General features: G+C 36.1%; 1 protein-coding gene across 2 annotated transcripts in view; it reads right to left on the minus strand.

Moving 5' to 3' along the window:
* Window positions 1-1,450: 1,450 nt before the first annotated feature.
* The window catches only part of PHIP (pleckstrin homology domain interacting protein), a 107,054-nt gene continuing 96,121 nt past the window's right edge, over window positions 1,451-12,383 (minus strand). Inside the window, exons 37-40 of one of the 2 annotated variants that reach the window (XM_056486917.1) lie at window positions 10,516-10,679; window positions 9,759-10,039; window positions 9,260-9,421; window positions 1,451-7,588 (exon numbers count right to left, since the gene is read on the minus strand). In XM_056486917.1, coding sequence (XP_056342892.1) covers window positions 6,945-7,588; window positions 9,260-9,421; window positions 9,759-10,039; window positions 10,516-10,679 — 1,251 coding nt within the window. In that variant the 3' untranslated portion in view covers window positions 1,451-6,944. Of the gene's footprint in view, window positions 7,592-9,259; window positions 9,422-9,758; window positions 10,040-10,515; window positions 10,680-12,383 lie in introns of both variants that reach the window. The other variant, XM_056486916.1, reaches the window with a different exon arrangement.

Here is a 12,383-nt window from a genome sequence, read left to right on the forward strand (position 1 = left end):
GGGAGTGTCCACCACCTTAGTTCCTGTTCCTGGTGATGAATACCTTTCTGTGGGTAAAACACCTTCTCTTTTTGTATTGTACTCTGGGCGTCTTATTCCATCATTTTGTGTTTTCAGTAAGCTGTTATGTCTACCATAGTCTCTCCATTCTTAGTCTCTCCTCTTTGTCCTTCCTTTACTGGAATGGACAGGGACTGGGGTGTGGCTTGTTTGGTTTAATTTCCTGCTTGAGTTAAAACCAGCACATAGTCCAACAGCACAGTCAGGTACCAACATTTCACAGCATCTGTTAATCCTGAGCAGTCTTGATTTCTACACAAAATAAAAGAACTACAGTAGGTTTCAAAAAGATACCTGTCACAGAAATAGGAGCTGGGATGCAATTGCATTTTAAGGATTCTCTACACAGTTACACAGAAAAATACTTTTTTAGATCTTTCTGAAACAAAGAATAAGTTATTAACTGCTTAAGACAATTCTCAGCAGCAAAACTAAAACCCTGGACCTGGAGTGGTTTGTGGCTGGATGAGCACACCACTATTACAATTGTGCTGTAATACTGGAAATGTACATTGACCAGAACTACCACCTCCAGGAGATAACAGCAGCCCTGAAGGAGGGCATCATATTTTCAGTATTCTTAAATTATTTTCTCCAAGTAGATCATACCAATGAGCAAAACTCACATGCCTGGGACAGAGATTTTTCTTCTGTTGCTAAAACAAATCTTGTTTTAACTAGACTTCACGTGGAGTCTGGAAAGCCACAGGGAACTCAATTCATTCCACTGTGATGATCCACATCTCAGAAGAACACATACCTGCATCTGTGAGGTGAGCGAGGGTCTCCTCCATCACTTCCTTGTGTTTTTAAGTAAGGAACATAAGGAGGAAAAGATCATCTGATAAAGCAAATAACATGCAAAATTAAACAGAATCCACATTTCTTTTTTTCTTGCATCTGTTGAGCAGAAAAATGTAGATATAAACAAACCAACCCCGCAGGCAGGGGATTATCTCTGCTTAAGTGCTTTTAGCTTCTTCTAGAGCTGTTGGGAAGCAGAGATTTCCATAGATTGGATGCAGTTCTGGTACAAACAGTTGTCACCTGAACAAGGAAGGCTTCCTGGAGGGTTAGAGGCGGGTGCCCTGGTGCGCACGTGAAGTGAGCTAAGAGGATTCAACACGGTGTCTTCGCCTTTATACTGCCTCCTGAACTGCAGGGCTTAGTGAAAATCCTGACCAGACAGCACATTCTGATCTCTACCAGAGTGCTCCAGTTCCAATTTTGTCTGTTCCCTCTTACCCACTATACCATACTGCCAGATAACGCTATTCCATATCCCACAAGGAATCAAAAGGAGCTGAATTTAGGGAGTTCTGAAAAACACACAACCAATTGTCCCATAGCACAGTAAATTACCACATAGAAACACACACTGTTGGACAGCTTAGAAAAACATGTTTTCTATTTATTTAAAAATAAGTTTGTAGTTACTACATTGCAGTGACAGTAATTCTTACACATACATTCTAGTTTGTATAAAAGGATTCAAAGTATTATGCATCAAAACTAACATAGAAAGTGTCCACATAACAGTAAAGAAATTTCCAATCCATATGTACAAAATTAAAGGGCACTGTTATCCTGGTGAGATACTTCAGGTTATAACATGATAATCTAGATTTCTGGAAGGAAAAAAGCCTTGATAAAGCTAAAGAATTATAGTTTTCAAAACTGTTACTCATTACATACAACAGATTTGTGTTTTACATAATTCTGTACAAAATAAGTGTAATTTTTAATCTGAAAATCTGTCAGTTTTAAAATTAACCTTTCTAGGTAATTTACTTGAAGTTGAGCTCCATTCTATACATATGGAAACCTTATGACAGAATTTAATTCACCCATGATCATTATCCAGTTGTACACCACACTTCTGCAGTTTTAGTATGGTCCAAAAATGTAACTTCTGTATGGTCTCAATGCATTAACAAACCAACCCGGGCACTTGTAAGCACAAAACAGTACATGTACATCACACAGTACATGATAGGTACTTCTATTTCTTTCTACTCCTAATTTGTGTGACCTCATTCCTTGTTTTTTCAGTGTAGAAATTAACAGTATAGTACTACTTTCCCTCTCTAAAATGTATTGTTTGCATTATTTGAAGTGAATTTCCTGATGTATTTATCTGCATTAAAAAGGATCCAAATGACTACTTGTCTCACTACGTACCTCCTAAAAGCTAAATTTATTCACTCTTATTTTATTGCAGCATATAAGGTTTCTCTCTAGAGTGCCTTGAGGCTGTTAGAACCTTGGGAAAGGGGGGAGAGGTGAGGGGGAAGCAGCTAATCACCTTTTTCTGCAATTTAAGATGTCTTTTCATCTGGCTCCCTGGCATGCATCCTCCTCTAACACACTGTAAAAATGACATGGCGAATTCCTGCATTAAAACCAGCAGAAACACAAGAGCACCTGGAGGTTAGCTCTGGTTTAAAAGCTACCTGCTGTTTTCCCCCAGACATCATAGAAAGTGAGAAAGCTGTATTCACAATTCAAAAACAAGAAGCTATGTAAGCTGTCAATGCTAGATTTGTTATTTGAAACATATTGTCAAGCCTTGGCCAGTTTTATGAAATGTAATACACTTTCCTCTGCATACCAACAAACATGTATATACAGTAATTTACAGCAGAAAACTAACAGCCCTTTTATCAGTTGAATATCTAGGTCCCCTTGGAAACCAATCTGTTACAAGAACTTGAGGGATAAAAGAAAATATATACTCATTTTACACAGTTCATTTGTCTTCATTTAGGTCATAAACAGAAAATGAGCTTTTGCTGTTTCTAGGTGAGGTTTCAAAACCCTCTACCTTCACTATCACAGCACTGTAGCAGAGTTATAATTAAATCTTTTAAAACACTGTTTAAAAAAAAGGCAAAAAGAAAAATCTTTGACAATCAGCTGTGGACAAAATATACTATTTCAGAATAAGGTAAGGACTTGTGACAAAATATAAATATTGTGCTATGGCTATATTTTGATTGACCAGTGATGTTAAAATTACCTCAGCAAGATTCACATACTACAAATAAAATGTGAATGTTGAAGAAAGTGGGCTTAAAAACCTCTAACCTCCAATTTACTATATAAATACAGGGTGAAAGGGTCCCATCCAGTTAAGCCTATTGCTTTTATAGAACCAGTCAACTATTTAACGTGTCTAAATTCAAATTACAAGCTAAAGCATTTACTTGTAGTCCTCGATCCAACAAATGTGAGCAAAATATTTTGAAATACAGTGTAAAAACTGTAACAAGCTTGAAGTTACTGAATGGACAGTTGCATGTAGTCCATTTTTTGGTAAGACAAAAGCCTCTGGCACAGAATTGGTACTTAGAAATATTTGTACAGCAATACAGTGAATAAGCTGTCTCTATACTACAATTTATTTTTTAATAGATATTAATATCTATACGTGCTGCATCAGGGTCCTTTATCAATTAATAGTTTTACAAATATTAAGCCATAGTAATATTTAACTCAACCAACTCAACCTTACAAGTCTATCAATAAACTGATCACAGGTACAAACCAGACACTGTACAAATAAACATCTGTAAATCTTTATCACAGCAGTCGAATCACTGGAGGAAGACATTTCTCTGTAAAGTTTTATCACTGGTCATTGCTGAATGACAAAGAGCTCTAGTTCAATATTGACAATAATAATGAACATTACAGTGGCAAAATTTCAGTTCCGTTCCCAGAGAACACACAACAGAAACAAAGTGGCTAAAGAGTTGTTAAGTATGTAGGCACAGGTACAGTGATTCCTGTTAAACATTTAGAGCACGCTCATGACAGAAGCAGAAGTATTTCCTCATTGGTAGTTAAAGAACACACTGTTATTGAGATACCTCTCAGCAGCAAATACCAATTTTAACGTTTCCCAGTATAGCGCAGAAATACCAGAACAGTATCCTCATATCCATGTCAAATATAAATGAATTTAATGAATAAAACTGAGTTAATTGCTGCCAGATCATTTGCATGTATGTGACTATGAAGCTATGTTATTTACAATGCAAATGCAAAACAAGCACATGAAGTTTCAACACTCCATTTTCTGAACCAGTTGTTAAGTACTTAAGATGGCATTATAAAACATGCATATAGCTATAGTTCTTAAATTATTTCAGAACACTGACCAATAGTTTATTGCTCACATTTAAAAACCTAAGACTCTGTAATCAAAAGCTCTTTTTCTGTATTGATACAGTATCACACAACCACCTCAAAAAAGAAATCTTTCCCCAGCCAAAATAGTCTGATGGCGACTAAAGCTTCATAAATAAAGTTTGCAACCTAGTGGAATTAAATTATAAAAAATATTACTTTTAAATAAATCTGGTATTAATTTCTAATAAATTTCTAGCGTTGCTCGTATAAAAAAATTGACCCAAATTATCCACAGTTTATTTTTAAAGGAAAAACATTAATGTGTCTAATAAGAATCAAAAACTTACTGGCTAAAGTCACCGATATTACTGGGTGGGAAGCAGTACCCATGTTCTGCAGGTAAGGCCTTCTATTCTCATAAAATTAAGATGTACAATCCTCTGCCTACTGTTAAGGGAACGCAGATTATTTCAGTCTCCAAAACTTACACACAAGGTATTTTTGATATATAAATATATACATAAACATGCCATATAAAACATTATTACAAACTGAGTAAATACAGAAGATGAACTTTAGATATATTCTATTTCATATATTACAATGCAGATAACATCAGGAAATTACACATTTTCAAATGATTGCCTTCATCAGTGAAATCTGACAAAATTAACAAGTAGAATCAATCAGTTTTGAATTGTGAAGCTGTATTGCAACTGTACGAATGTAGCTGTTATCTTACCACGTTTAGTGACTCTATTTTAATTGGATGGTAAATCAAATGCAAACTAATTCCTGGCCCCAAAGTTCAAATCCATAACAATTCAAAGAGGATCTGGAAAATATCTCAGCCATTTTTTGTAGCAAAATGAACTATCTAAAACTAGGTATGGTGGATACTAATCTGCTATCCACAGTAGCATATTTCCATTACTCTTGGTGGCAAATACCAATATTCTTTGTTCAAACTTTTAGGGTTTTTTTTTGTAAGAAAATAAAGAGTGAAGAATCAGGCCTCAAATACATATACAGATAGTGTGCAAATTTAAGATCTTAATTCTGCATGTCTTCCCTTCCAGACATCGCAGATGATGTGTAAAAGCAAAAAAAAGAAAGTATAACCAGAAAATTTTGGTTACATTTTTGTACCATACCAGATCTCAGTAAATACCACTACTTATGTATTTTTTTCATTGAAACTGGACAATACTTTAAGTGATAGAAAATGGTATTAAGGTTTGTTTGTAAAGGTATAAAATAACTAAAGGTACCATAAACAAATAAATAACTGCTTTTCTTTTCCAGAGCAGTACATATAACAATACATTCCCCTAAGTCATATAGTTATCATTTACAATAGACAACTTAATTTTAGTAAGGATGCAAGAAATAATAGAATACAAGGCACAATCATTAAATGGAATTTTTCTTTAGGGTGTATATTGACATATGTCAGCGTGATATACCGTAAAAAGTGCAGAAAAACACAATGTGCAATGAGACCACTGTATAAAACATGATTGCATAAAAAGTGATTTGGCCTTTTAACCCTAATAATTGAAAATAACCAATCTTCCCCTTAAAATTAAACTATAAAGTATGACATTTTAAAATTCTCAATTCTAGTGCTATCTAAAAAATCCTGAAAAAAATTTATACCTGGGTAATATTTTAGACATATGTGTTTATGTATATATTAATATATACACATACACTATTCTTTATAGGTCATTTCAGCCTCTTAAGCATGTCTAAAGTTGTAGAAACAACAATCAATCTGGATCAGAAAGTAAACATCATAATTTCATACCTGTCCTGTAATTTCCTTGAATCCTTTAACCAATTATACATTTAGACTAAAACATCTCTGTCAAAGGACCCCACCAGTGCATTATTTTCTACCAGAAGTACCAAAAAAGGATACATTTCAGAACAATGTTAACAACTTACTATTTAAAACAAGACACAGCTTTTATCACTGCAAATGGTATGCTGTACTGACACTCAAAAAGAAAAAAAGGTTTTCCACTGCACTGATTCTCAGTCTTTGGCACAATAAACAGAGATTTAGTGATTGATACAAGAATCAAGGTCTGAAAAATTAGACGTTAGTCAAACTTTTTCCAATGTGGATATATATATATTTGTGATTACATTTTTGCTATGTTTGGCAGAACTTGGATAAACAATGGCCTATGCTAGGCTTCTTTTGCAGCTGAACATTCCGTCACAACTGAAATTAAACATTTTCAGATTAGCAAAGTTTGGTATTGTATTATTTAATAGAAATGCAAGTGAATTTACTGCCACTTTTTGCCAAAGTCTACCTTCATAGGCGACTTGACTTTACAATCAAAGTGTACCTTGCTTGGTCAAAAATAGATTTCTGTTTTCAAATTGTGGCAATTAAAAGTTCTATTACCTTTTTTCAATTGTGTAGAGATATTTCATACTACTTGAGCAGAGTAGCTCTGAACTCTGTACATCAGTCAGAAATTGCTTCAATTATTCTCAACTGCGAACAAAATGACTGTTGAAATGTATAACCTATTTGGAGGGCAATAAATAGCAAAAGTTTAAAATATATATTTCTTTCAAAGAATCTTCTTTCAGTTTATCATTTTGCTAAATTTTTCTCCCCAAATCAGAACATACTCTTCTAACCCATAATAGCAGCAGGGAAGCAGAAGTCTGTTCTGCTGTTCCTTAACTGTACCTGCTTCATAGCATTCTGAAGTAAAACCCTTAAATTACCAACCAATTAAATTAGCTTTTGCTTTTTCAGTCAATTTTCGGACTCTGCCTCTGCTTGAAGTTCCAAAAGTTAAGGAGGTGTCTTCAAACAATAGCTGCCTTTGCTCTTCCTCAGAGTCATCTTCATTGTAAAAGGCTGTCCTCCTACCCTGGTTTCTAGTTCTCATGTGAGGTTCAGAATCTTTAAGCTCTTCAGAACTCTCCTCCATAGGCTCATGTGTCTTTTTCCTCCTGCTTCTTGTTTGCATTTTAACATTTGCAGGAACTAAGAGGTCTGAGCCTGGCTGGCGGCTCTTGATCTTCCTTTTTGGCTTTCTACCCCCTCGGCCTTTTTTTTGTAACAAGTCTTCCTTCACATTATTTTCAGAAAGAGAATTGCATGCAGTAGAAACAGAGGCTTCCTCTGGTACATCCCTTGTGGTCTGGATTGTATTCTGCTCTGCAACCTTCTGCTGTTCAACAATTTGTAGCTTTTTTGGTTTCCTCCCTCTTTTCTTGTGCACCACCACTTCACAGCTACTGTTATTAGTCTCCACCTTGGGTTTCCGTCCAGGACCTCTTTTAACTGGAGGTTTCAAAGGCTGTCCTCCATGTCCATTTACCTGAATGCTTCCTGATGCCAAAGCATTATTCTTGCAATCTGCTGTAAAGAAAGGGTACAGAAATGTACACGTCACATATCAGATTTGCATTTACAATCATTTTCACACTGTCTTAATAAAAACTCTTACTAAAATATCTGAAAGGATTCACAGTGATTGCCAATCTGTCAAAATCTAAGAAACCCAAAGTTGAGCTCAGAGAGTTTCATTCTAGTATGGAAGGAGGACTAACTTCTAGTTGGATTTAGCACATTGTAGCTACAAGGAAAAAAAAACCCAAGAAACAAAAAAAAAACAGGCAAAATGTAGGCGGAGAAAAAGAAGGAGAAAAAAAAGGAACTGCTTAAGGGTTTTTCTCAGATGATACAACACCAGTGGGCAAAATTCCTATCTTGTATCTGAAGCAGCAAAATGTTGCTCAAGAAGCATTACTGCAAGCATTGGGAATGCTTCGCAGTAGTCATCTCTGGAGAAATAGAAATTTTCTTTTAACCTGAGGTGGCATCTTTTGTATCAAATTTGTACAGATTTCTCACACTAACAGACAACCAATTATATAGCAGAATGGACCTTTTAGGAAGACGTTCTGACACCACAACCCTTGCCTAAACTATGGCCAAGAGCAGGCTCACAGCCAGCATAATAGGTCCTGCAGCCCTTTGATGAAACACCCACACACAGCTTCTGCTGTGTTTGAAGGCACACCATCATGCACTAAAAGCAGTGGGTGTAAGGAGACAGGACCATGCCAACAACATTCAGAAGCCCCTGATCTGACCAAACATCCCATCCTATAGAAGCTGCATATTTAGCCATGCAGTGTAGGAACAGGTGGGGCCTTTATGAGAAAGTTTATAAGCAATGTACAGATGATTTAACTTATCAGACCACAAGCTACTTTTTCAGAAGCATGGATGAGTAAGAAAGAACTCCGTGGAGAGAGATTAATTAGATGGGACCCAATTTGCAGACTACTGTGTCCCCATTTTCAGAGAAAAGATGTTTAGTGGATCTACCTGCTTCAAGCATCTTCCTAACAGTTAAAACCTCCTTCATAAGCAGGAAAGCTTTGTGACTAGAAGATCTTATTTCAGCCTCCACAGAAGCTTTGAATTTTAAGGTATTCTGACATCAAAAGACCAAGCAGTCTCACTCAGGCGATTTCATGAACTAGGTCCAAGCAGGCCATTCAAATATACTAAATAGAACAGTAAACACTGCACAGGTTTTTTCACTGTGTCAAAAAATGAAAGAATGAATTTGCACCTGGGATCCTCTGATCCTTATGCTTCTTGCTGCACAGAATGCCATCACACTCAGTGCTACCGACCCCAACAGAAGTTTTATGTGATTAAACACACAGGATTTAAAGTGTGACCATGCAGAAGTAGTCTGCTTTGCAATTTAGGAACTTTTAACATGAAATTTGTAATAATTTAAAATGAAGGTACAGATACATTAACTCTCAAAATCACCTAGACAACAGTTATCACACTACGGAAATGGTGTTAAGAGAAGTCAAACCACACGGATTCATCAAGAAGGAAGCTAATGGTGACTGAGTTGTTCCATTAGATTTCCCTATTCTGCTAAATTATAATGCATTCTAATTTCCCTACCCCCCAAATTACCACAACTAAAGAACAACACTACAGTCACTACATCAATAACTCTGAGGGTGGGCAGAAAGTTCCAAAGAAATTTGGTACCTTGTGGATTAACAGTGGAAGATTTTACTTTGCGCTTGATTGGCTTCTCTTTCTCTGGATTTTCTCTTGTGGAGTTATTCCTAGTGTTATGACTGTAATCAGGTGGGGTAGGATTTGATACAATATTCTGGTTCTTGGAATGTTTGGTTGAATTCTCCAGTACTAGAAGAAAAAAAAGAAAAAGAAAATTATCAAGTCAAGTAGTTTATACTACATTGAGACTTGTTGGGCTAAAATGGAACTTATGCTCTACTACAAACAATTTGATCCATGATCTAAAAGGGAGAAAGCTTCCTAGATGAAACAACATAGCCTAACTTGTTCAATTCTCCTCTGAAGAGCCTCAAAGGCCCATCAGTTTGAAAACAGAACCAGTCTTAACTGAGAGAAATATATTAAATTTCCATAGGGCCAGTTTTATCTTTAAAAACATTCATGGCTTAATTAAAAAAAAAACCAAAACCAAAACAACAACAAAACCAAAACCACCCCAACTTGCCTGACTTTCCTGACCCTGCAGTAGTATTAGGTTTTGTAATTAAAGGCTTTATAGTTAAAGGCTTTGCTCCTGAAGAAGTAGAAGGTTGCTCTGTAACAGCCACATCTGTTGTCCCCCTATTGCTTCGAGTCCGCACAAGGGAGGAGGCCTCAACAGCTTTCCCATTCATCTGAGGTGAAGCGTGTCTCAGTGCTGTTGACCGTGCAGGTGCAGAAGATGATGAAGTGCCAGAGGTTTCTGCCTTCAGCTGAGGTTTTATTAATCTCCTCTTCCTTTCAGGGCTGCAAAAGGAGTAAGAATTTGTATCCTGGATGACCACTTTGTCATTTTACAGGAATAAATAAAATTAAATGCTAGTGTCTGAGATTGTGGGAGTAAAACAATCACCTCCGCATGAAGTATGTTAAAAATATGGCATTTACTGTGGAAATTCATGTAAGTTGTGAGCTTCTGGAAAGTGAATCTTTACAATAAATACTATAGTTATATGACAAAGCATGATGCCATCACTACCCTAACGATGCTGTTTTACTGTACACATTTAGCAGTTATTTGAATTTTAAGCACTTACACTAGGATAGCTCTAAGTAAAGTTTAAAACTCTTCCACATCATAGGGACTTGCATGTCAAAGCTACCATTCTGCAATATAGGGAATAGTAAAGGAAGTATTAAGAAAAAAAACACACTAAGTTTTATTCTTTAGGTATGTCAAAATTTCACAGCATTTCATGAATATTGTAAAGGAATTAATGTACCTGGATGCAACACTACTGGAAACTGAGCTGCTTCTACTTCTTTTTTTCCTTCGTTTCTTTATTGTATTTCTTTTATGAAAGCGTAGGGCAGATTTATAATCTGATAAAATAGAACTTATGTGTTCTTCAAAGAAAGCAGAAAGGCGCAAGCTCATGCTGTAGATCTAAAAAAGAAAAGCCGAAAAACAAGTTTTATACTTCTCCAAAGCATCTTTTCACTTATTTATCACCGAACAATAGGTAGAAAAGCAAAAAGTGATTAAAATAGAAATGTTTTAGGGAAATTTACAATCTGCCTCAACAAATATAGCTAACCTGTGTGTAGGTTTGCTTTATCTATTTTCATGATTTTGAAAAGTGTGTCACAACTGCAGATGACACAGAAAAGGAAAAATTGGAAAAGCCAATTTTGCAGCTGCCTTTATTGGATGCATCCCTTCCTAGTTTCAACAGAAATCACAAAGAGAGATCCTTAATGTAATTTTACTGTATCATACCTAGGGTCAAGAAATCTTATTTTCTGCTCTCATAAGTTGCATCCTTTTATCCTATATTTGAACATCAGTCTATTCCTTTTATATGTGAATTGATACTACAAGTAAGTTGGCTGCAACAGGTACAATAAATGTATTGGACTTCTGTAGTTGCACTTTATTTTTGCCATTTCTAGACTTGGATGATTTCCAGAGACTCCCAAATTCAGTAGCTCTTTTCTCACTACAGTTATAAAGGGACTCACTTGGGAGCCCTATCTCTGGAGAGTATTTTAGATCCTTTTGGCCCTCAGGCCTTGCCCCTCCACAGAGCACAGCAGGTTGCTATTAATTCTGGAAACGGGGTTTTTTAGGTACTTTGAGGAGACACAGCACCTTCTATGAAACACAGAGACTACATTGAATCAGTTCCTACTTAATGACACACCAAACCATCTGAGCACAAAACTTGATAGGTTTGAGAGATTCTGCACGTTACTGGAGATGGCTTGCAAAGGAATGTGTATCTGATATGCCAAGTTAAAAAAAAAGATGACTTTAGGTTTTACTGCTTAAGAAAGCATCGGTGACAAAGATGCTAAAAATCTAAGTGCATGACACACTAAAAACATCACATTCAACTAGATGAAACTGAAAGCACATCAGTTCTAGAATATTAAAACTCTTGACATAAGAAACTTCCACTTCTACTTCTGAGTAAACCAAAAAAAGACAAATTTATTACTAAACCAGTCTGTTTGGAAGAAACACGAAAGAAACGACAAAGGAATCTATGAAACCACACAAAGTTAATGTCAGATATGATGAGGTCAAGCAGAGAAGGAAAAACCACAAAAGAATCCAGACATGCCCTAAATGTCCTTCCATTTGCTGCAACTGAAAGAGTAATTTTTTTATGGGGTATGGCAGCCTAAACAGTGAATGGGCCTGTCCGCTACTGACTGGAGAGTAGTCACTGATCCTGCTTGTGGTCTACTAAAAATTTTGTGCCTAAGTATTAAAACAATGAAGTTCTAATGATTAACTTGCTATTCAGAACAGCCAAACATAAAAGCTGTTAATAATTCTGGTCTTAAAACCTAACCCATATTAGTAGAAGAAGAGCTACACAGAAGCCTTGAACCTGTGTAAATATGCATCTATAATTTAACTGCTATCAAATACTGCATCTACTAGTAGCAAGACATCTCAGTACAAATAGCTTTGTAAGTTGACACTTTATGCAAACTGTCCTGTGTCCCAGAAATCCTGAGCTTCATTATAATCCTACTCCATTGTGGTGAACAGCACAGAATTTCAACATCCTCTGCTGTCTATACCTGGATATTTCAGTGTGGGGGAACCTTCAAAGTGGAGGGGCTCCCTGTGTGTTTG

This window comes from Oenanthe melanoleuca, chromosome 3 (assembly GCF_029582105.1).
Source record: "Oenanthe melanoleuca isolate GR-GAL-2019-014 chromosome 3, OMel1.0, whole genome shotgun sequence".
NCBI lineage: Eukaryota > Metazoa > Chordata > Aves > Passeriformes > Muscicapidae > Oenanthe > Oenanthe melanoleuca.